This window comes from Rousettus aegyptiacus, unplaced genomic scaffold (genome assembly GCF_014176215.1).
Source record: "Rousettus aegyptiacus isolate mRouAeg1 unplaced genomic scaffold, mRouAeg1.p scaffold_m13_p_3, whole genome shotgun sequence".
NCBI classification, from domain to species: domain Eukaryota; kingdom Metazoa; phylum Chordata; class Mammalia; order Chiroptera; family Pteropodidae; genus Rousettus; species Rousettus aegyptiacus.
In genome coordinates this window covers 152,483,997-152,506,065 of record NW_023416306.1, presented here as the reverse complement: position 1 = coordinate 152,506,065, position 22,069 = coordinate 152,483,997, and the positions used below count along the sequence as shown (strand labels likewise).

At 35.9% G+C, this 22,069-nt stretch overlaps 1 protein-coding gene and 2 pseudogenes across 3 annotated transcripts in view; 1 reads left to right on the top strand and 2 right to left on the bottom strand.

The window, feature by feature from the left end:
- The window catches only part of LIN52 (lin-52 DREAM MuvB core complex component), a 73,997-nt gene that overhangs the window by 3,393 nt on the left and 48,535 nt on the right, over window positions 1–22,069 (bottom strand). The window contains exon 6 of one of the 3 annotated variants that reach the window (XM_036238995.1): window positions 18,300–22,061. The exons of the other annotated variants lie outside the window; for them this stretch is intronic. Within the exon in view, the coding sequence (XP_036094888.1) occupies window positions 22,060–22,061 (2 nt within the window). The 3' untranslated portion in view covers window positions 18,300–22,059. Of the gene's footprint in view, window positions 1–18,299; window positions 22,062–22,069 lie in introns of those variants that run through there. 3 annotated transcript variants of the gene reach the window in all.
- Window positions 3,732–15,984, bottom strand: LOC107507713 (annotated as a pseudogene).
- LOC118600931 lies at window positions 15,978–16,096 on the top strand (annotated as a pseudogene).

Here is a 22,069-nt window from a genome sequence, read left to right as displayed (position 1 = left end):
TTTATGATTCCTTATATCACCAGCCCTAGCATAGTGCTAGACTTAGTACCTGCTAAAATACTGTTGGCTGTATGAATGATAATATACAAAAGAACTAGAACAAAGTATAATCACAACAAAGTTAGTTTCCTTCCTGTCCACAAACATTAAGATTTGTTAGTGGTCCTTGGTGCTCCATTCTCTATATTGTGGGGTTCTTTTTAAATTTACCTTGCTTATTTAGAAAGAAAAAGCATTTTCTTTGATGGAAATGATGCCAGATTAATGGAGAGACTGGGGTGGGGGCAAGGATTAACTGCCCTAGAGGAAATCCAAGCAAGAGTTTTCTTGTCTATGGGAGGCAGCATGACATCTTTCAGAGAATACAGGACTTGAACTCAGTCTAAGTTCCAGCTCTATCAGATAGCAGCTCAGTGATGCCATGAGCTGGGTAAGATCTTTGTGCCTCAGTTTCTTCATCTGCAAAATGCCACCTATCCTGCTGCCCTCTTGGATATTCAGCAATGAACACGCTTGGTATATTGGTACCATTAATGAAACACCTTTCAGAGAAGGGTAAGTAGCCTACTGCTTCTCTTGCACTGAGTAGTTCCTGAGTGAATAAACTGTGCTAAGGGAGGCCAGCAATTTAAAAACTCCCGTGCCTTGGAATCTTTTCCCTCAGCCTGATGCTGTAGATAATGAATGATACTTCTGGCCAGAGTGGGTCTCATCACTTATTTCTACTGGATGGGTTTTCTGCCTACTCTCTTTGCTTATGAAGGCCCATAAGCACAACATCAAATGATCCTGCGACGTGGCTAGAAGCAGGTGCTTCTGGAAACCAGATATGGGTAACACAAACCTCTGCTGGGCAGAACACAGCCTTGTTCCAAAAATCCTGGGCCAGGAGCACTCTACTGATCTTACTAATTATTTCTGCCTGTGGCCCTTCAGATTCCCTAATTCTTTATTGTTTTTCCCCAAATGGGAGAGTGATCAATATTTTAAGACTTAAATTTTAAAAGGAGCCAATCTATTCAAGGGATCAAAAGGATTTAAAAGGAAAAATAAGTGGCTATCCCAAAGTCTCTCAGTGGCAAGTTCTCCTTGAATTTAACCAATCCTTTTTAACAACCCCGTTTCCACTCAATCATTCCTCCCCCTTCAACCTAATCTAGGTACACAGAACTGCAGGAAACCACCATAAAAGTAGAAGTAATTCAAAAGACATCATCTTCTACATGGGAGGGGAGAAAGTTTTCCTACTCGCCAGTCCTATATAGGAGATATACGAATTTGTGACATAGCTGCTCCCTAAAAGAGGGTTGTGCCCCATAAATCACATCCTAAGCACCAACCCCTTTTTGTGCACAGGGAAATTGCTGTGGGTCAGGGGCTGTTCCAGAGCACGTGCCCTCCTATTCGCTTGTCATCAGAGATGTTAACATCTCTGATTAATTCACATACCCCTGATTTTATTCCTCATTTCTTATCCTTGCTCTCCTGCTCTGCTGCAGTGTGAAGATTCTTACCGACCTGCTACAGTAATCACCGCCCGCGAACCGCACCCCCCTAAACATAGTGAAATTGTTTAGTGATGCCAACCGCGCTTTTAATTTGCAAGACATCAGACACAGAGGTAATTTATACCAACATCTGTTCATTTTTGACTTCTGAAACAAACTCGCACATGATGCTACAAAATCCCATTAGGAGTAGGGAGACAGCCTTCTGCTGCTACTCTGCATTCCTCTTCACACACACACACACACACACACACACACACACGCACACACACACTACCTTTCTGTAGGGTTTTATATGTAAATGCATTTTACTAAAAACTCCCACCAAGGATTTCAAATCTCTTTGGGGAAAGATTATGGAGGAGAAGATATTTCCATTCCCCATTGCCTTGTTCCATCCCTTCTTCTTCCCAATAGTTACAGCCTGGTATAATTCTAGAAATAATGGCCAGGATGAGATTACATGCTCCTCAGTTTGGCACTTCCAGTTCTTTACTTTCCTCCTGGTTCTTTTTCCCACGATGTGCTAGAAAACAATCCTAGAGAAAAGATTGCTAGATAGAGTTCTACCTAGAGTCAATACAATTTCTTAACTATGTTCTAATTCCGGATTAATTTTCTAACACTACAGGTTCAACAGGAAGATAACACTGCTACCACATTCTAATAACTATGCCAACAGGGATCCACTGGTCAGTGGGCACCACAGCGAATGCTGTACAGAAGAGAAGCGTGACCTCCATGTCGCCATGACTTACAGTTTCTCCTATGCAGTGCAAGACCATAACTTGAGAAAGCTATGACAGAGACTGTCACCCAGGGTGAACATGTGAACTGCTGCAGAGTGTGGGAGAGGGGACCACCTGTACACATTTAAAGACAGCAAACAGATAAAAGACAATCAACTTCCAGGTTTATGCTGTTTCTATTACCCCCTTAGTAGTCTCCCTAGGGCTGTCACTTTCATGGCAGCTATAAATACCTGGGTATGCTTAGAGAGGTCAGGGCTGAAGGGAGGACTCCATCTTGCTTGCTGTGAAGCTGGTGTGTGGTTTAATATAATCTCTTCTTTAGACTCTCCAATTCCTCCATCCTACATTTAGCCTTGCCTCTGGCTCCCTTTCCACAATGACTATCCCCAAACTGCCTTCTCTGCAGTAAATTTTCTGGTGGCTGGTTGAAAAAGATTCAGTGGTACAGATTGATTTCTCACCAGTGAGGGTATGAGAGATTGCCAGAGGCACCCTGGTTAACAGAATCTCCATGAGACCAGCCCTCTCTGCCAGGGCTTTGCACCTTTTGCTCATGACATATGGGCTTCATTACAGAAAGAGTTTCTATATTATAACTTTGAGGCAATTGCCTGAAAACTTCTGGTTGGCTTTACTATAGGGAACAATGTAAAGGTTAAATAACTTTTAATGAAATAGGAGAAACTCATGTTTGGTTTTCAAATTTCAGTGCAAACTACTTTAAATATTTCTGTGCCTCAATATGATTAAAAACATTAGTGAGGTGGAATAGAGTTGCTTTCCGCTGGTTCTCTCACATCCAGAAGAGCAACAACAGGCTGCCTTTAGGAGACGCTCATATGAGTGGCCGGGAAACAAAGGAGACAACACAACTGTGAAAAGAGCCGACTTTTAGCATTAGACAGACTTGGATTTGAACCCCAGCTCCTACACTTAACTACCACTGTGGGCAAGACACCCAAGTCGTATTTCTAAGCTCCAGTTTCCTCATCTGTTCAAGATGGGATTAATACAAAGGTCATGCAGTCAATGTTAGCTACTGTACAACCATCTCTTTCATTTCAAACAAGAAGTTTATTTTAAAAACAAGATGCTCGATGGGAAAATTATCTAGGTTTCGTTTCTTTTACAGAAATTTATCCCTATCTAAAGACATATTGCCTTGTATGTAACGGCTATGTACAAAAAAGTTATAAAGTTGTCCTTGCTTTCACAATGATAAACGAAGAATGTTAAAAATTCTCCAGCTGAACAGGCATGCAAGGCATTTTTGTTGCTTTTGTTAAATGGTGAAATCAAAATAACTTACTGGAATATGCAAGGTAAGAGCTGAGTGAGCATGCCACTAATGGAGGAAGGGGTACTTCACAGAACCAGTATTTTCTCCCATCCCATATCCATTTGACGTCACTCAAAATATACCATCAGCTATTTAGTTAAAAAAAAAAAACAAGGCAATATGCTTGTGCACATATAATAGTTACTTTATGTACAATAAAGGAATGAGGAAGGGGAAAGATGAAAGAAGAGAGAAACCCACACAATAGTAATTGGGATGTGGTGGAACCAAATTGTGGTTTTCTAACTGAGAATGTCGTCTTGGTCTGTGAAGACTGTGACACCTCCTGTCTGTGCTGAAGCACACTGACTGTGTCTTCAAATTTTATTTCCAACTGTGCAGGTATGTCCATTTCATTGGTTCAACTGGCTGCCCATGAAAATGGAATCTTATCTGCCTCACTGATAAACCTGTTGTTCACAATAGGCCTTCGTTAGTTTATTAAGTGGCATATGCCCCTTAATCTCAAACCACAAACCACAGAACAATCCTGCTCCACCATCTTCAAATTAACATGACCACTGTTCTTAGTCTTAACTCCTTCCTTGGGTTTTATATTGGCCATGGTGAGCCATGGGGTCTCCTGAGCTGCTGCTTCACCGGAGGTGCCGGGTCCTCATTGAATGAGCACACGAGCGGCAGGACTTGCAAAAGGAAGCCAAACTACTTACTTTAAAAAAGAGCTCAAATGCAAAACACATGGAAACATGAATGATCTGCATCTGTGTAACATACATACTTTGGAGGATCAAACCTGCTGGAGTAAGGTTGGGTATTAGTTGGAGACAGCTACCTTCCTTACTTACATCGGCAGCTACTTCCAGCAAAAAGGAACATACAGAATCCTAGTTACTTTATCACCAGTCTGCTAAAAGGCTATTTATTTAATTAGCTTCATAGAAGATGTTTTATAGAAATGATGCCATTTGTTATAATTATGGTTTTGACTCTTTAAAAATTATTTTTTCCCTTGAAACCTTGAACGTATTCCAATAACCATGACTTGAGGGATCTCCTCGTCGTCGGTTGTGCAGTGCAGAAGAGAAGCATGAAGGGGGTGGGTGAAGAGTTTAGTCACAGAGTTACTACTATGTATTAGATATTAGGGAAGATTCAAATAAGTTAGAAGTGGACTTTGAGATGAGGGTAGTTCTTCACAGGTCTTTTGGTGGATTAGAGGCGAAAACAACGAAACCAATGTGATTTACAATGCTGACTTCTCTCTCACAGGAATGTGGAAAGTTTCTCTGTCGCTCTGGCACAGAGCCAGTGTACAGCAGAGCAGTTCCAGGGCTGTCTGCCAGACTGAGATTCTTCACCACGCTCCAGTTCAGACCTCTGCACAAAACGTACTACCAAGTGATCGATATTTCAAGTCAAGGATTAAGCACTTTTTAATGCCTCTAATATGAGAGCAGCTGGCGCTGGTGTCATTGTCAAGAGCAGTAGGTGCTGTGAACTGAGTATGAGGAGGGGTCCCTTGGAGCCTCGTTAGGCTTGGTGGCCCTCAGAAGGTGGTGTGATAATGTCTGCTAACCACTCTTAATCAACAAGTGAGAGTCTTTTGTAGAAATCTCGCTTTTCTCTTATATAAAAGCAGCATTCGAAGGTAAGCCAGAAAAGCCTTGAGGCTTTTGACTAAAGTTCTCTGGCATAAGCATTTCAAAAAGGAGCCTGAAATATATATCTGAGAAAAGAACAGTCCGGATGCTACATCTGTGACCAAACTATCACAGACTATCAAAATCTTCATCCTCGGAATTTTCGAAAAAGCCTTTTTGGGGCACACTTTCCAGATTCCCTTTCTATTGGGTGTCTTTTTTTAACAGGTCTTTTGCTTCCAAAAGAATGGGGTGGCTAAGAACAGTGTTCCCTCCAGTAAATTCAGAGAAGGATAATTTTGAAAAATTTTATTAAATTTATTGTGGTGACATTGGTTAATAAGAGAAAGATAATTTTACATCGAACTTTTTTTTCTTCAATTCACAGTAACGACTATTACCAAAGAATGTTTAATACAAGAAGTAATATAAAAAAGAAAAGCTAGGACTCACCGTACAGGTAAACAAATTTGGACAGTTCCAATATGGAAAATAATTTTAATGGCTTTTCACAACAGAAAAAAAAAAGGGCAGAAATATCCAGCTAACACATTTATTCTCAGAATATAAAACATCAAGCAGGAACATAAAATATGGGAAGTGTCAGCCATGATGCCTAAAGATTGAAAGCAGAAGTAGAAGAATCTTAATTGTCAGGCATTTGAAAAATGGTGTATTCGGGAGAAGCCTGTGTTTCTGCATCAGCTCTCCTTGCCCTGCCTCTTTTAAGAGCAAAACAAGAGTAGATTTCAAATACCCAGTCCCTCTTATCATCCTTCTGCATACTAAAAACCCAAAACGACAACCCCAAAGATTTGTGTTCAAGAAATGAGAGCTAACAACTTATTTGTATTTCGTTTCCTTTACACAGGACCTCACAGGCCTACTTGTAGTTTCACTTAGTTTCCCTTTCAAGGGTAAACTCAACTGAATGAAAGGCAATGAGATGAAAGCAATGGATTATTAGTACTCTTGGGGCAGGAACTTTTATTAAATACTCATAAATTTCTGTAGAACATTTATGCTTCAGGGCCTTTACAGAGTAGTAATACATCGTGGTGAGACACTTATTATGACCAAAGGCTAGTAGTTTCACACAGTCTTAATTTCCTCATTCATAAAGTGAGAACAAATAATAATCTATCAGGTAAGGTTAAGATAGAACAACTAGTCAAAAATATTTTGCCCAAAATTAAATAATTTATCCATAGGCTAGATACAACTCTCATAAAAATCAGACCAAGATCGCAGTATAGATCATTTCAAATGACTCGGATGTTAAGAAGTTTCCTGCTTAGAACACCCCCACTTCAGGGTGCTAGCAGTAGCTAAAGTCTATGGAGGAGGACAGCCAGTCTTTCTGACCCCCAGGGCAGGCGAAGAGTTATATCTTCTCACTGAGAAGCCAATAAAAACCTCTCTTGATTATAATTTAGATAAGAACCACTGGATTGAATAATAATGTCTGGAACTCCCCTGGCTGTTTCACCTTGAGACGTCCATCACTGGGTTAAACATGATGCTAATTGCATTTGGATTGATTAATTTCTCTCACTCCTGTCTATTCGAATAACGCTTAACAAAATAATCATAGCACCCAGAGCCAAATCTTTTCCGTCAAAGGAATGAAGCCATCAGAACAGGCAGAGATGAAAGAAATGAAGATGACCCGTAATTACTGCTACGGTGATATCATTACCATATTATACAAAATGAGCGTGGGGGGAGGGGGAGTAGAGGAAGGAGGGGCTGAGATTATTTATTTTTTTAATGGAACCCTACAATCTAAGAATACAGATTTGACATCAAGTGGAACATATAGAAATATAGAACTTTAAAAAAATACAAATCTTGCACATGAAATTGCAAAATCCAACAAACACTGAGGCCCAAGATACATCAAGTGTCTTAGGCTGTGAGCAGGTATTATTCACGCCGCTATTTTTTCATTGCAATAACACTTTGTGTATGACTTGCATAGAGATTTAAGATGCTATCCTCGTACTGCCAGGATTCCCATAGTTACTGAAGAATTTTTCTTTCAGTCAAGAAATATCATTTTATTTTAATATTGTTAAAGGTGGCCTTGTTTGTAAAATTAAAATCTGGGTTTTAACTGCAGCTAGTTCTAGTTCGAGACACCAAAGACAATGTCTATGAATCTTCACACATGGGTCATTGGACTACAGTATGGATTTAACTCACCATTCAGTAATATCTACGATCAATGCTTTAAAAGAAAGAACAAAACACTGTGTTTCTGCCAGGTAAAATCAAGAATCTAAACCATTTACTCCACGAATTCACTTTCTCTGCTTTCTTTCTGGTTAGGAGAGATAATGTAATACAGTGAAATAGGTTTTTTTTTAAATCTGGATTTGGAATTAGATATAGATTTGATGCAAATCTCAGCCCCCATTTCCAAGCTTTAAGACCCTGAGTAAATAATTTACTTTTCTGAGCATCAGTTTTCTCACCTGTAAAATGGGAATTATAAAATACACTTCGCGGTGTCTCATGGATTAAATAAAGTAACGCATGAAAATCCTGCCTGGCATATAGTCAGGAAAGTCAATAAATGACAGTGTTAATCATTTTTATCCTTCATGTCTCAGCTCAAGTGTCACTTTTTCAGAGTGGCCCTCTGTGACCACTTTATCTAAAGTGATTCCTCTTCAGTGACTCTCTGTCATATAAACCCATTTATTTCCTTCATAACACTCAACCAAATCTAAAATTACTGTGTCTATTTACCTTCATGTTCCATGAAGTTCTGTAGAACCTCCTGTTGTACCCCTAGCAAATAGAACAATAAGTTCCAGGTACATAGTAGGTGATCGACTATATACCTATTGGAATAATTTATTTCTATGTGAGGAAAGAGAAATGTTCCTTCCTTTTCAATTCTTATTGGAACACTGTGCATTAGACATCGTTGTTCTAGTAAAATTACATATGTATTTTACCCAGCATTTCCACTTCTAGGAAGTTTTCCCAAAGAGATACCAGCAAAAATATCAAACAGGGTATTCACATACCTATTCATTTCAGCACTATTTGTAATATGTGAAGACTGGAAAATAACTCAAATATCCATCAATAGAGAGGGAACTGGTATAACATTATGGAGTACTATTCAGCTATAAAGAGAATGAAGATGCTTATAATTGCTATGGAGAGATCTCCAAAAAGTACTAAGTTGCAGAAGATTATGTATGGTATATTACCTTATATGGAAAATGAGGACAAGGGGGAAATACACACGTATATTTACTCACATTTTTAAAAGAAACAATGGAAGGATAAAGTTTAGCATTAGTTTTTACTAACAAAGATGGTGACCTAGGGGAAGGAAAAGAGGGAGAAGGAATAGAGGTGGAGGGTAGACACTTTGAATGTACCTTACTTTATATGTTTTACTTTAGGACACTATATCAATATTTTATGTACTAAAACCCAAAATTCATTAAATAGAAAAAAGTAATCTCTAAAAATGGAAATAAACTGCAAATAACGCAAATCTATAAAATCTGGCATAACCACACAGTACAAAGTGTAAATAATTTTAAAAGACATATTCTGACTATATATCCCTACAAGTATTAATCTTAAGAATATAAAAGAAGCACAGAGAAACCCTGAACTGCATCCAGCAGTCTTGTAGTTACATGTAATTAGTTTTTTGATGCTAGTTTTATTGTGGGTTAAAGCAAATAAATAATGTTAGTTATTAGGAACCAAGACTTTCAGCATAAGAGAAAAGAGGTATTATAAAATCAAATACATTAAACAGAAATGCTTTAAGATTTTTAATTTGAAATGGGCATATTGGTAGGAACACAATTTCTTCCTTTCTTTGAAAAACAAACACACACACAAACAAACTTATTTACCACCCCTTTCCATGGAAAAGGCCTAGAAGCAATGACAGTCCAGTAATAATCACCACTATTAGTACTTAGATTTCTACAAAGAGGAACTAGGGTTCCTTAGAGAAATGGATGAGGTTTTGAGTCTGAAGGAGTAAATGAACCAAGGACCTCCTGACATGCTGAAAGCAAGGAAGTTACCAAAGATGACTAGGGTAATGTCAAATGACACAGCAGTCAACCTGAAGGGGCATCCGATAACTAAAGGTGGGGTAGTTTTGAGTGTCAAAAAAGAATAACGATTATAGTAGATTGAAACACATCATATATAAACTTCTCTAACATTTTTAAAGCCTTCAGTCACTTCAACTCATTTCATGTTCTGAAAATTGACAAATAAAGGGGGGGGGCAGAATCTAGCATTTTTCCTGCCTTTCCTCTTTGGACTCTGTATTTCAGGGAAACCAAACAGTTGCTGATTTATTTAAAAAATAAATATCATTACTGTTATGAAAAGGATAGACAGATGCCACCTAAACCCACTGATCTTCACTGAAATTGACAGAGGTCAGCCATTTGCTTCTTAATGTGAAGCAAGACCAAATACATAGGACTACTTAAAAGACATTTTTACCGAAAGGCTGAATTCTAACCCAATTTATTCTCTAACTCTATCACATTACAAGAATTTTTTGGGAAAGAGGAAAATATGGACTGTTACCACTGGGATAAAATCCTGCAAATCTAAAATGTGGAAATGCTACAGGACAAACACGTGAGCTTCTTCAATGATTAAAATGGCAAGGAGAAAATAATTTGGAAGAAGTAGGGAGTGTGGTTATAGAAAAGATAAAGAGACTGAAAATTCATATCAACCAAATGTAATGTGTAGACCTTGTCTGGATTCTGATCCATGCAAACGAATTGCGAAAAAACGCAATATTGAGCCAAATTGGACATGGACTGTTAGATGTTATTAACAAATTTTATTTTATTTTATTTTGTGTAATAACGTTTTTTATTTTTTAGGGCCTTCTTGGTTAGAGATACACTCAAATATTTATGAATGAAATGGTACTGATTTGTTTTAAAATACTCACGCCAATAATGCAATTACAACAAAAAGTATGATATAAGAAGATGGACATAAAACAAGAATGGCAGAAAACGGACAATTATTGAAGTTGGGGCTGGGTATGTGGTGTTCATTAGAGCACTCTCTCTAGTTTATGTTTGAAAAATCTCCATAATAAAAAGAAAATTCACCAAATGTTTCTCTGGAAATATAGCTATTTCTCATTATCACTACATATCATAATACAATGAAGAGTAGGCCAGGGAACAGAGATGTGGATAATTTCACAGAGGCTGTGGAAATAGATGGACAGAAAAAGCCTTAGAAAGGGGGTGACTTTTCATGTCACGAATGTTTATGTCCATCGTTAAATTCTTTGGATGAGAAAATTACACATGAACAATCAAAAGCAGATTATATATATATTTTAAGTCTACCAAATCTAACCCAAGTTAAACCTAATAATCAGGAGCTGCTGCCTTCCAGCCTCTCTCTCTTAATTATTTAAGAAACCGTACTGACAAATCATCTTTCAATTTATCCATAAAACAGCTTATAAGGGAAGCTCCCTTGCTCAACATTTTGCTTTTAGAAAATTTTCTGGGAGGTGGAGAGAATGAGTTCTTCGCTACTCATTTACTGAATCTCAAAAAGCTTTAGAGGTTGGTAGCAAAACTAACTTTAAGGTCCAGGATAATCCAATAGCTAACAAGGTACAAAAAGGAATAGCTTAATCTATACTTTCACTAGTCCAGCTAAATTTCAACTAGTTTGCCCCCACACTATCAACGACTGTGTATATAAATAATGACCTCAATAATCCTACTTCACTGTGGTCACTCTTTTACTTCATAGGTACTGATTTACCCAATTTAAAACAAATAACTTGTTCTAGCTGATAATTTGGTTTTTAATTGTTTGCACTGTGGTTTCACATATGGTTTATGTTTTCAACCTGACCAGACTAAAAATTAATCAATGGAAGAGACTTTTAATAAAAATTTCCTTTATGAACCTGTAAAAAATGTACAATATATAGTAGCTATCCAGCAAACCTTAATTTTAAGAATCATTTTTCTCTTAAATCATGCAATAGTACAAAGGTACAACAATTACTGTCTTTACTTGATTATGAATTTCTTTTAAAAGCACATTACCATCAGGGAAGAACTAGATTGTATGACGTGTCTACTTAGAAAGTCATGTGGTAGTGATTATTTTCCTTGTCATTAGAAATAACAGCTAATCTTCTGTTTTTTTTCTTCAGAATATCTAGTTTTGATGTTTCTGAAAATCTTATTTATAACATTCATAAATCAGTAATTTAAAATAATTGGAACACAAAAAAAATCCTCCAGAAAATTGTTATAATATTGTGTATAATATTCTGCTTCATTGAAATTCCAGAGCTTATCCTGTGCATAGTTAACATACAATAAACATGAACTGAATGAAAAAAACACTCTTTAATTGACAGTGCAAACCATAATTAAGGATCTTAAAAACAATTTATGGGTAATCGATATGGCTAAATATAATATAGAGGGGGAAATCTGGTTAATTAGATACTATATAAACATTTACTCTAATGCTTAATAATTTCCTATCTTTAAAAAATTTTTATTTGCATTCAAACCAATACAGAAGTAAAAGTGAAAGAAATATTTTATAGATGCCACACCACTGGCCTCAAAATCAGAAAGTTAGAGCTCTAATCTGGTTTCATCAGCTAGTCAACAAGTTTTTACTACGTGATGATTATATACACCTATTTCAGATGATGAGACACCAAAAGAGATCAAACAATCTTCCTTAGAAAATCCCTCTCCCCTCTTTTGGACACTAAAGTTTGTCATCAACAGCTTAATTTTGCTCTGTGTAGATACCTATAGAGAGCTTGGCAATTATGGAGTACTTTTCCCCACAAAATCTTAAAGAGAGGGCCAGGTGAGGAGATCACTAATACATCCTATTTCAATATACTGGAGGTCTTTCAGGTGGGTTAGTTAGAATTAAAAAAATTTAAAACCTGTATCAGTAGTTCTCAAAATGTGGTCCTGGATCAACCTCATCAGATCACTTTGGGAACATGTTAGACATATACATTCATAAGCCCCTATCCCAGATCCACTGAATCAGAAACTCAAGAGGTTTGGCCCAAGAATCCACGTTTTAACAAGACCTTTAGGTGATTCTAATGCATGCTAAAGTTTGCTATCCAGGCTCTTCGATTTTTGTTTCTAGTTCTCTGCAGTTCTAATTCACTGCTACAAGAGGAGGCAGGATTTTATTTTATTAAAATTATGATCATAAAGTATATTTCTTACTATAAAGCTAAATGTAGAGGAAAGACTTTTAGAAAATATTGAGTAACAAAGAGAGAAATTAAAACATTCAGCCAAAGGATTAGAATTTTTGCCATGCATTGTGTTTAATATTAGGTTACAATACAATCCTTAACCTTGAGAATCTTGGCAGAAGGCAGACTGGAAAACAAATAATAATCAAACAATGTCATCAAAACTATAAGTATACTACACATTATGTGGACAGAAATGGGGATAATTAATTCTGAAGGTCTGGGTTGGATCTATTAGAAAAGTTTTGGAAAAGGGGTGATATTTAAACTAAGCCTTTAGGAATGTACTAAACAGGAATACCCAGACAAGCTAAGGATGGCTCCTTTTTAAAGCTTTCCACTAGGCCACTAGTGTAAAATGCAAGTGAACATTATGAAACATATCTTTAAATAAGCCTTAAGTACCCACTTAATTCCCAGCATGGTTTGGGATTTCTTGTGGATACCAAAGTAGTACTATAAGACATAGCCCTGCTTTTAAGAAATTAAATCACGAATAATGAATTTGGCTTATACAAAATTTGGCAAAAGCTAAGCCAATTATAACTACTTGTCATCATATTTGGTTAAGCAAAAAGCTGTGATACAACAACAAAACCACAGTTAAGTCAAGTGACTTGCTCCTAAATTTAGTTTCTTCTCAAGAAAGTTTTTACAAGACATAAAAATATGGAGACATCTACTATGCTTTTATTTAAAAAGCTTTATTTAAACACTTTTATTTTTTTTTATTTGAAATAAATAAATGATGTCTAAAGTCCTGACTGGAGGATGTTATCTTAATGAGTCAAAAAAATCCTTGTGCTTGTAAGATCAACCTGACCTAATTCCATGAAAAAGCCAAATCTTGAATCAGTTTTTCCTCTATATTCATGTTAATTCCAAAAAACTAGTATTCCTGTAACCAAACACACCTTGACAAAAGTGCATTTTTTTGAAGGTAGAGAAACCATAAAAGCTTGTTCTCATAATTTGCTAAAAAGTTTATTTTAATAAAGACTACTTATTATGTTCCTAGTAATTTAGGTCTGATTTGATTAAGGGGTCCTATTTCTAATAAACAAACCCCCCAAATCCAGAGTTGAGTCTTAGAGCAGAAGACAACGTGAGTAACACACTTAAATATCCCCATCATTAATCATATTCCTTGAACTACTTCCTTAATGATTGCCCAAGTTCAGTCTGAGTTACTGGGTACACTCACTTCATTTGTACAATCAATGATGTGTCTTTGAGGTTAATGTCAATACAGAAATTAATTTCTGTATGCTGGAAGCTGTTCAGCATTCCAAGTGTATAGATTTTTTCTTTCAAAGTTTCACTCTAAGCAAAAACAAAACAAGAATATATGACTGAGATTAAAAATAACAGAACAGAGGATATGACCTACTATTGTCATTCAGCTTTTCATGCCCCAAGATAGCCAACCAACTGTAAATAGAGCCACAATAAGCCATTCTTCTCCATTCTTGCTCCTAATATGAAATATTAAACTTCAGAGTCTTTTGAAATAGAATCTGACACTGAGAGTGATGAAAGCAAAAATGGCTGTGTTTGTGCTTACCTGGTCAGTTTCTAAGTGACTCAGAAAGACAAAAGAGAGACTAATAATTGGTTGAGTTACCTATTAGTTAGCATAATGTATTAGACCATTGGATGGTATACGTTATACTCAAAATAAGTTAAAACTACATCCAGGGGATTCTAATGCAAATCTTATAATACAGAAACACATCCTCACATCAAAACAAAGCATAAAATAGTGATGACACCAAAACTTGTACACAAATGTTCATAGTAGCCTTTTCATATCAACTAAAGAGTGGAAATACCCAAATGTCCATCAACTGATGAAAAACGTGGTATAGCCATAAAATGAAATATTATTTGGCAATAAAAAGGAATGAAATCCATAAAGGCAGAAAGTAGGTTAGTGATTACTTAGGGCTGGCTACCCTAAGTGGAATCGGGGAAATGGGAGTGACAGCTAATGGGTAGGGGGTTTCTTCTTGGAGAGATGGAAATATTCCAAAATTAAATTGTCATTATGGCTGCACAGTTATACGAATATACTAACAACTCATTGATCTGAATACTTTAAACAGGTGAATTTTGTGGTATGTGAAAAATATCTCAATACAAGTGCTTTTATAAAAATGGGTGATGCATAGAACTGTGTAAAGATTACATGTGGAAACGTTGACAAGTCCCTTGGGCTCAGTGAAAGCTTTGATAAAGAGACTTCACACACGCAAGAAAGATCCAAGGCAAAAGAACCTGGTTTCTCCACTGAAACCACAGGTGTCCAGTTCTTCACCTCTATCCCTTTTAGCCCTTTCCTTTTAGCTTTGATCTTGCTAAAGAACTGTCTGAAAAAATCTGGGCACTGGTACATTATTTCCATATACTTCAAGAGAAAATATACTTCATAAATTCAATTTGTTTAAATTCAGATATCGTTAGAATTTGTATTTATGACGCACTTTTAGAAAGCAAAGATACTATATTTCGAATTAAAATAAGTACAGTACTTAGACACTATGAATAATTATTTGAAAATGCTCCTTTTGTTTAATGACTAAATGTTCATCTCGGGAAGTCAGAATGCAATTAGATTTCATATAAGTAGATTAGATTAATGCAAATGCGTTAAATGCAAAAACACTTAATATCTATATATTTAAACATATCAAAATCCATAAACTGAAAGATTAAGGTTGCTATGAAAGTACATGTAAATAATTAATTAGCTGTAATAACTGAATTAGCAATCCTAACTCAGATCATGAGCAATGTGGATAACCTCATTTACACAAAAGCATTTAATTGTAGACTTTCCACGTGCTCATTATTGTGCAATGCTCTGAAGATACTAAGAATAAAACTGAGTTTCTTTTTTTTAATTGGTTCATTCAATATATATTCATTAAATATAACTTCATATAGGGTTGGCAATGTTCACCTTTTGGCATTCACATTTTGAAGAGATTAAGAGATTCAGAAAATCACTACACAAGTTAACACAGTTATTCCTATGATATAATTCCTCAGATTCCATAAGAGCCTCCATAATCGAGCTATTTGCTGGCCCTTTAGTCCTGTGTGGTTGAGTAGAATCATTTTCTGATGTGAATACATTCTTACATTCTTAATATATTTGTGAGGCAAAGTTCTCAGTTATTCTAATAAGTACCATCTTTCCTGGTGCTAACTTGACATTATGCTTCTTAAACCTTACTCAGAACAAACTGTACCCTGCTCTACACATCAAACAAAAACCTGTTTAGTCTTAGATTCCACCAGACTGGCATCATGTAATGTTAACATGTTTATAACACATTGTTCAAAACTTAGAGCACAACCAGTGGAGAGTTTGTGCTGCTCAAAGGCTAAAACCACTATTACTAACATTTCTGAGTAGTATGTTGGGTACTATTCAAGGCATTTAACACGTGTTATTATTTAAAATCCTCAGTCTACAGCCATGCCACCCTGAACATGCCCAATCTCATCTGATCTTGGAAGCTAAGCAGGGTCAGGCCTGGTTAGTACTTGGATGGGAGACCACCTAGGAATATCAGGTGCTATAGGATTTAAAAATAAATAAAATAAAATAAAATAAAATAAAATAAAATAAAATAAAATCCTCACAACCCTATAAATTGGTACCATTTATCACTCCCATTTACAAATGAGGTGCACAGAGGTTATATAACTTGCTCAAGTTTACACAGCTAATAAGTGGTAGAGGCAGGATTAGAACCTAGGTGGCCTTAATTTAAGAGCCTGTCGTCTTAACCACTTTGCTATGGTTATCTCTCCATGGTCCCTGACCTCAAGGAGTTCAAAGACTAGAGATATAAACATCACTTATTCCATACTGACTATAACAGAGGAATGTACACAGGAGTGCAGAAAAAGGGTTAGGGAAATGAACACAGTTTTCCAGGGAGAGGAAACAGCATTCAGTAGTCCAGACATTCCGGGCATAAATTTCCCAAGAGATTTAAGTTTGTTTTAAGAATTAAAATGAAAGACATATGAGAATATTGGCTTAAATTCACTTTCCAATTTCTATGCCTATTGTAAATATAGTCTTTACTCACATAATGACTGTTTGCTACTTTACAAAATTTTGGTAGATAAAACCCTTAAGAATCTTAAATTCTTGTTACAATTGGGAAAATTAACTTTTTAAAACATGTCATATTGTAATTGTTTCTGGTGCATAAAATACAGTAGATTTTTGTTTTTATATAATGGTTTCATAAAAAGTGCTATTCAAACACTGGCATATTCTATTTAACACTATCATTCTCCAGTTAGAGAACATCACGTGGACCAAACTGGTATTGTGTGCTGTGTTTGAAGAAACCCCAAACATTTGCTTTGTGTAGTTATGCCAAGCAAGAGGGATGAAGGGATAACATCATCTATAATTCTTTAATCATTTTGAGCTTGCACTATGTCCAGGTGATTTAAAGTGTTCTTTTGCTTATACCATGACTTTAAGTGCAATTTGAATGTGGGATAATTTAAGCCCCCAAAGGACTGCAAAATTAATGGAGAAAAATACCACAGCAAGAAGAATGCACCTTTCAAAGAATGACTCTCACACTGCATCTCCACAACTACCACCCACTTTCAAATCTTCTCTTCTTCCTTTGGTAAACATAATAAAGCTTCATGACATTATATTTGTTATACAATTTGTATTATTTACTTCTGAATTCTTATTTATTACTTAAACTTGTTTTCATTGTTCTGTTGATATACTTTTCTACCTAGGAAATTTGTTCCGGTATCTTAGGTTGGGGTAGAATAAAAATATTTAATAAAAATATTTTTCATTTAATGGCAGAATTTTTCAGAAACACGTTAAAGATAACAGAAAGATATGTGTATTCAAGTACTGTTTCTATGACATGTGTCCCTTCAGGACATGTGTGGTACCTCCCCACAAAACTCCAAATCTTCCTGCTAAAATCTAAACTAAACCTCAATTCATTCTTTGAAAGCAACTTTCTTGATATATAACTTACATACAATAAATTGGACCTATTTTTAATCACAGTTTGATGAGTTTTCACAAATGTTTAAAATTGTATAACTGCCATCACAATCAAGATATAGAATATTTCTATCAACTGCCAAGTTGTTCCCTCGTGCCCTTTTGTAATCAATACCAATTATCACCGTAGTCCTAGGCAACCACTGATCTTTCTGTCGCTATACAATGAATTTGCCTTTTTCAGACTTTCATATGAATAAAATCATATGGTATGTAGTCTTAGTACATCATTGTTTATATCCATCCGTATTGCTGCATGTATCAGCAGTTTGTTTCTTTTTAATGCTGAGTAGTATTTTATTGTATGGATATACCAAAAATTGTTTATTCATTTACTGGTTGACAGACCTTTGGGATTTTTCCACCTGATGGTTATTATGAATAAAACTATCATGAATACTTTGTACAGTCTATGTGCAGACACGTCTTTTCACTTGTCTTGAGTGAAAAATAAATTAGGAGTGGAATTGCTAGGCTCTATGGTAAATCTACTTAACATTATAATAAATTGCCAAACTCCCAAAGTGGCTGGACCATTTTACATTCCCATCGGGAATGTATAAATTCCAACTGTTCCATATCCTCCCCAACACTTGTTAGTATCCGTCTTTAATTTTAGCCATTACAACAGAGAGAACTATAAGGTTAGGAATAAACAGAAAAAAAAATGGAGTAATTCAACATGGTGGCTAACTGTTTATTTTGTAGATTTTCTGTTCAAAGCAAAAAAAAAAAAAAAAAAAAAAAGAATCCTTAATTCTTATAGTTGAAAAGAATATTTGAGAATACTTAATCTAATCTCTCACCTAATTCCAAACAGTATCTGGTAACATTCCAGAGCTAGTGAAAGATGGGAAACCTGGTACTTTTCAAGAGTCCTTTAAATTTCTGGACATTTGGAAAGTTCTTCCTTCATACTGTAGCAAAAATAAAACAAAAACAAAACAAATCTCTAACTTCTTCCCATTGTTCCCAACTGTCTCCCAGAACAGGAGATTAGCCCATGGTTAGTCAATGTAGATCAAATGGAATGTAACGAGTCTAATCAAAAGTAAGGAAAAATATGAAATATTAGGGACAACTAAGTCAATAACAGAACAGCTGTCCCTGAATATTTTAAGAGCAATAAAACTAACCCATTATCATCTTCCTTGACACTAGGATTCTGTTCAGACACAAGGGGTTTATAGAAACTGCAAAATTTTTTTTGCACTTGTAGATATTCTGTATTTCCTCAGATGAAACACACGATAAGGAGAAATAGCATGTGATTCTAGAGCCAAACATGGACGATCCATTAAAAAGACAAGTGACAGCTCAACCCTCTCTCCAGAAACATTTGTCACCTGTGCCTTTATCCTTCAGGGATTTAAGCTGAGTGACATTTGCTATAGGTTGATAATTAGTTTTCCTTTCTTTCTTTTTTTTTTCTTAAAAAAAAAAAAAAGCATAGGGGGCCAATGTTGGCTCCTTCCCCATGAGAGACACTAGCCTGAGTGGTTTTGGGAATATACGCCTTGATCAGATTTGCACTATGACTCCTGAATGCATGAGCCATCCCAGCAACACCTGCTCTTCTGACAGGTCACTTGGGACTGGCAGAAAAAGGATCCATTAATTCTACTCTCCTGGTGTTAAATGTATAGTTCAATGTCATGTTAAAAAGTAAAATTCCATGGACCAAAACCTACCAGTTACCAGAAGTCAATATTTAGAAGTCCTCAATAATGAAAATTAACACAGAATCTAATCCCCCCCCCCCCACTGAATTGCATTCCAACTGAGTACTCAGAAAAGTATCACTTATATCAAGGGAAGAAAGATAGATGAGAAGGAGTGAAATTCCTTAATCAAATCATGTCACCAAGATATTGCTAAGGGCTTGAGTTTTGGGTTCTATTTCCTCATCATGGGGTGGAAATATAGCTGCTTCCCATCCAAAAAATGTGAATTACTTAAGTTTGGGAATGTAGATTTAATAACACAAAAACTGACAATATGTAAGCAATCACATTTTAATTCAATGTAATTAGCTTCCTTTTCATAAACATAGGAAGGCAGACATCTTTTATTTTTGGCCTAGTCGTATATATTTCCTGTTTTGGTTTCCATTTATTTTCCTATTAAAAATCATTTAGCTTTGTCTAAATGTTATAACATCAAGTCTCTGTCCTTCCTATCACCCATTTTTTAACCATTATTTTTTTTCTAAAGTTATACATGATTCAAAAATCAAATAAGGTTCATTATGAAAAACTACAGTTTATCTTTAACTCCTCAATGGTAACCATTTTCACTCTATTCAGCTGATTATTTTATATTACCTCTATATCTCTAAATGACTAAATGATATGCTTGTATGACTACATCTCAATTTTTCAACTTGAGGCATTATCTATCGACTTCCCCCAGTACAGAAAGGATCTCCTTTCTCCAACACTCCATCTTAATTCCTCACAATACATGTGCAAGCAGCCTATCTCCTCCCCTCTCGGCTATATATTGTAACTTTATTTAGACCATTATTCATTTTCTACATTAGGATTATATAAACACTATTTATAGCTAAGCTGTGTGATAAACTATGATTACCCTCCTTTCTTGCACATTTTTTATTTTTCCCAGGATTTTTTCCTGGGTCTGCCTGTTTACATCTTAAGATATTGAGATGTATCATGCATTTACCAATTCCATCTTCCTGAAGAAGTCTCCAATATGGTCTGGCTGTCCTCTCTGCCTGGTACACGACAATCACCCTGAGGAGCTTCTGTTTTCTGTATCCTATACCACCTTCTTTCTTGGCTTATTTCCTCATTAGAGTGGTGCATGACTTCCTATAGTTCCTTAGTTTATGCAAGATCAATTTTCTGAGATTTTTCATGTCTAAAAATGTCTTTATTTCATCTTTTCACTTGATTTGGCATTCTAGGTTGAAAAAAATTCAGAATTTTGAAGGCATTGCTCTAATAGTCTCCAATGTTAAAGATGTGATTCCTATCCTTCGTATAAAACCTCTTTTCTGTCTGTTTCCTTTGGAAGCTTCCAGGATCTTCTTTTTTCCCCAGAGTTCTGAAATTTCATAATGATATGCCATTTTTTATCTATTTTGCTGGCACCTGGTAAGACCTTTCAGTCTGGAAATCTATGTCCTTCAATTTTGGAAAGTTTTCTTGAAGTATTTTGTTAATGATTTCTTTACCTTTTTTGCTTTTTCTGGAACTCCCATTATTCAGAGTTTTGGCTTTCATAGACTGTTTCTCTTTTCTCTTTTGTTCATATTTTTTTGCTCTATATTTGGGGAGATTTCCTTAACTTCAACTCTGAAAGCTTTCACTGCGTTTTTTGTTCTATCATATTGTTAATTTCCATGAGCCTTCTCCTGTTCTGTGTGCAGTCTGTTTTCATATAGCATCCTGTTCTTAGTACATTTCTAATATCTTATCTCTCTGAGGATACGAATGAGAGTTTTGCATAGTCTGTTTTCTGAGTTGATTTTTTTCCATTTATCTTTCATGTTAGTGACCTTTCTTAAGCACTGATAATCGTTCAGTTTTCTTTTTATATATACAAACAGGGAACTAAAAACTGCTTGAAAAGTCTGAGTGTAGGAGTTGGGCTCTTGCGAATTGTAAGCTTCACTGCAGTATGACCAGGCCGGTTAGTTGTAGAACTTCCTTTATTCTGCAATGCCTTCATTCTTCTTGGGCTGGTCGGATTCCCCCAGAGAAGTCTCTTCCACACTCCTGACTGGAGGGTGAAGGCCTGGCTGTGCAGGGAGATGTGGTCTCAGCATGGTATGCATTATTTTACTATATTTTCAGTACTGCATCTCCATCATAGGCTGGTCCTGTACTCACCAGTTGAGGAATCACTTTGTTTTACCCTCTCTAGAGAAAAAAGTTCTATTCTTTTGTGGGGTATAATAGAGCAGGTGATCTAGGCATCTGGCTCCTTCTGAAACAAACTTCAATTAATCTTCCTTGATTAAACCATCTCCATGTACTTCCTGGTAGCCATCTTCAGCCTTTGGAGTATTGCCGAGGTGTGAACTGGCTTGGTTCTCGGCTTTCCTCACTTTAAGACTAATTTTCTTAGGTTTGTTAAGTTTATATGCTTTCTAGTGTCCAAAATTTTGCTGTTGTCCTCTTTCCTGCTCTCTCTTTGAAATGAAGACGTATATCTTTTTTAAAAACTTGTTTTAATAGGGTTTGGGAAAGCAAACATGCATTTAAACTATCATTAACCTGCAAGCACTCTCTCCCCATATTTGTTTTTCACTATAGATGCTTCTAGCTTTCTCCACAATTCTGTCTTGTCACCCTCCCCACTCACACCTTGGTTTTGTCTTTACATTCCTAATGTTAATTATACAGTTTCTAGATATCAAGACACAGTGGACAGCTTCTGAAAAAACAGCAATGGAAAAAATAATGGGTGAGTATCCATCTGTTCTCTGAGTGCCCAGGAGGCTGTTTCCATTTTTTATTCTGTAAAT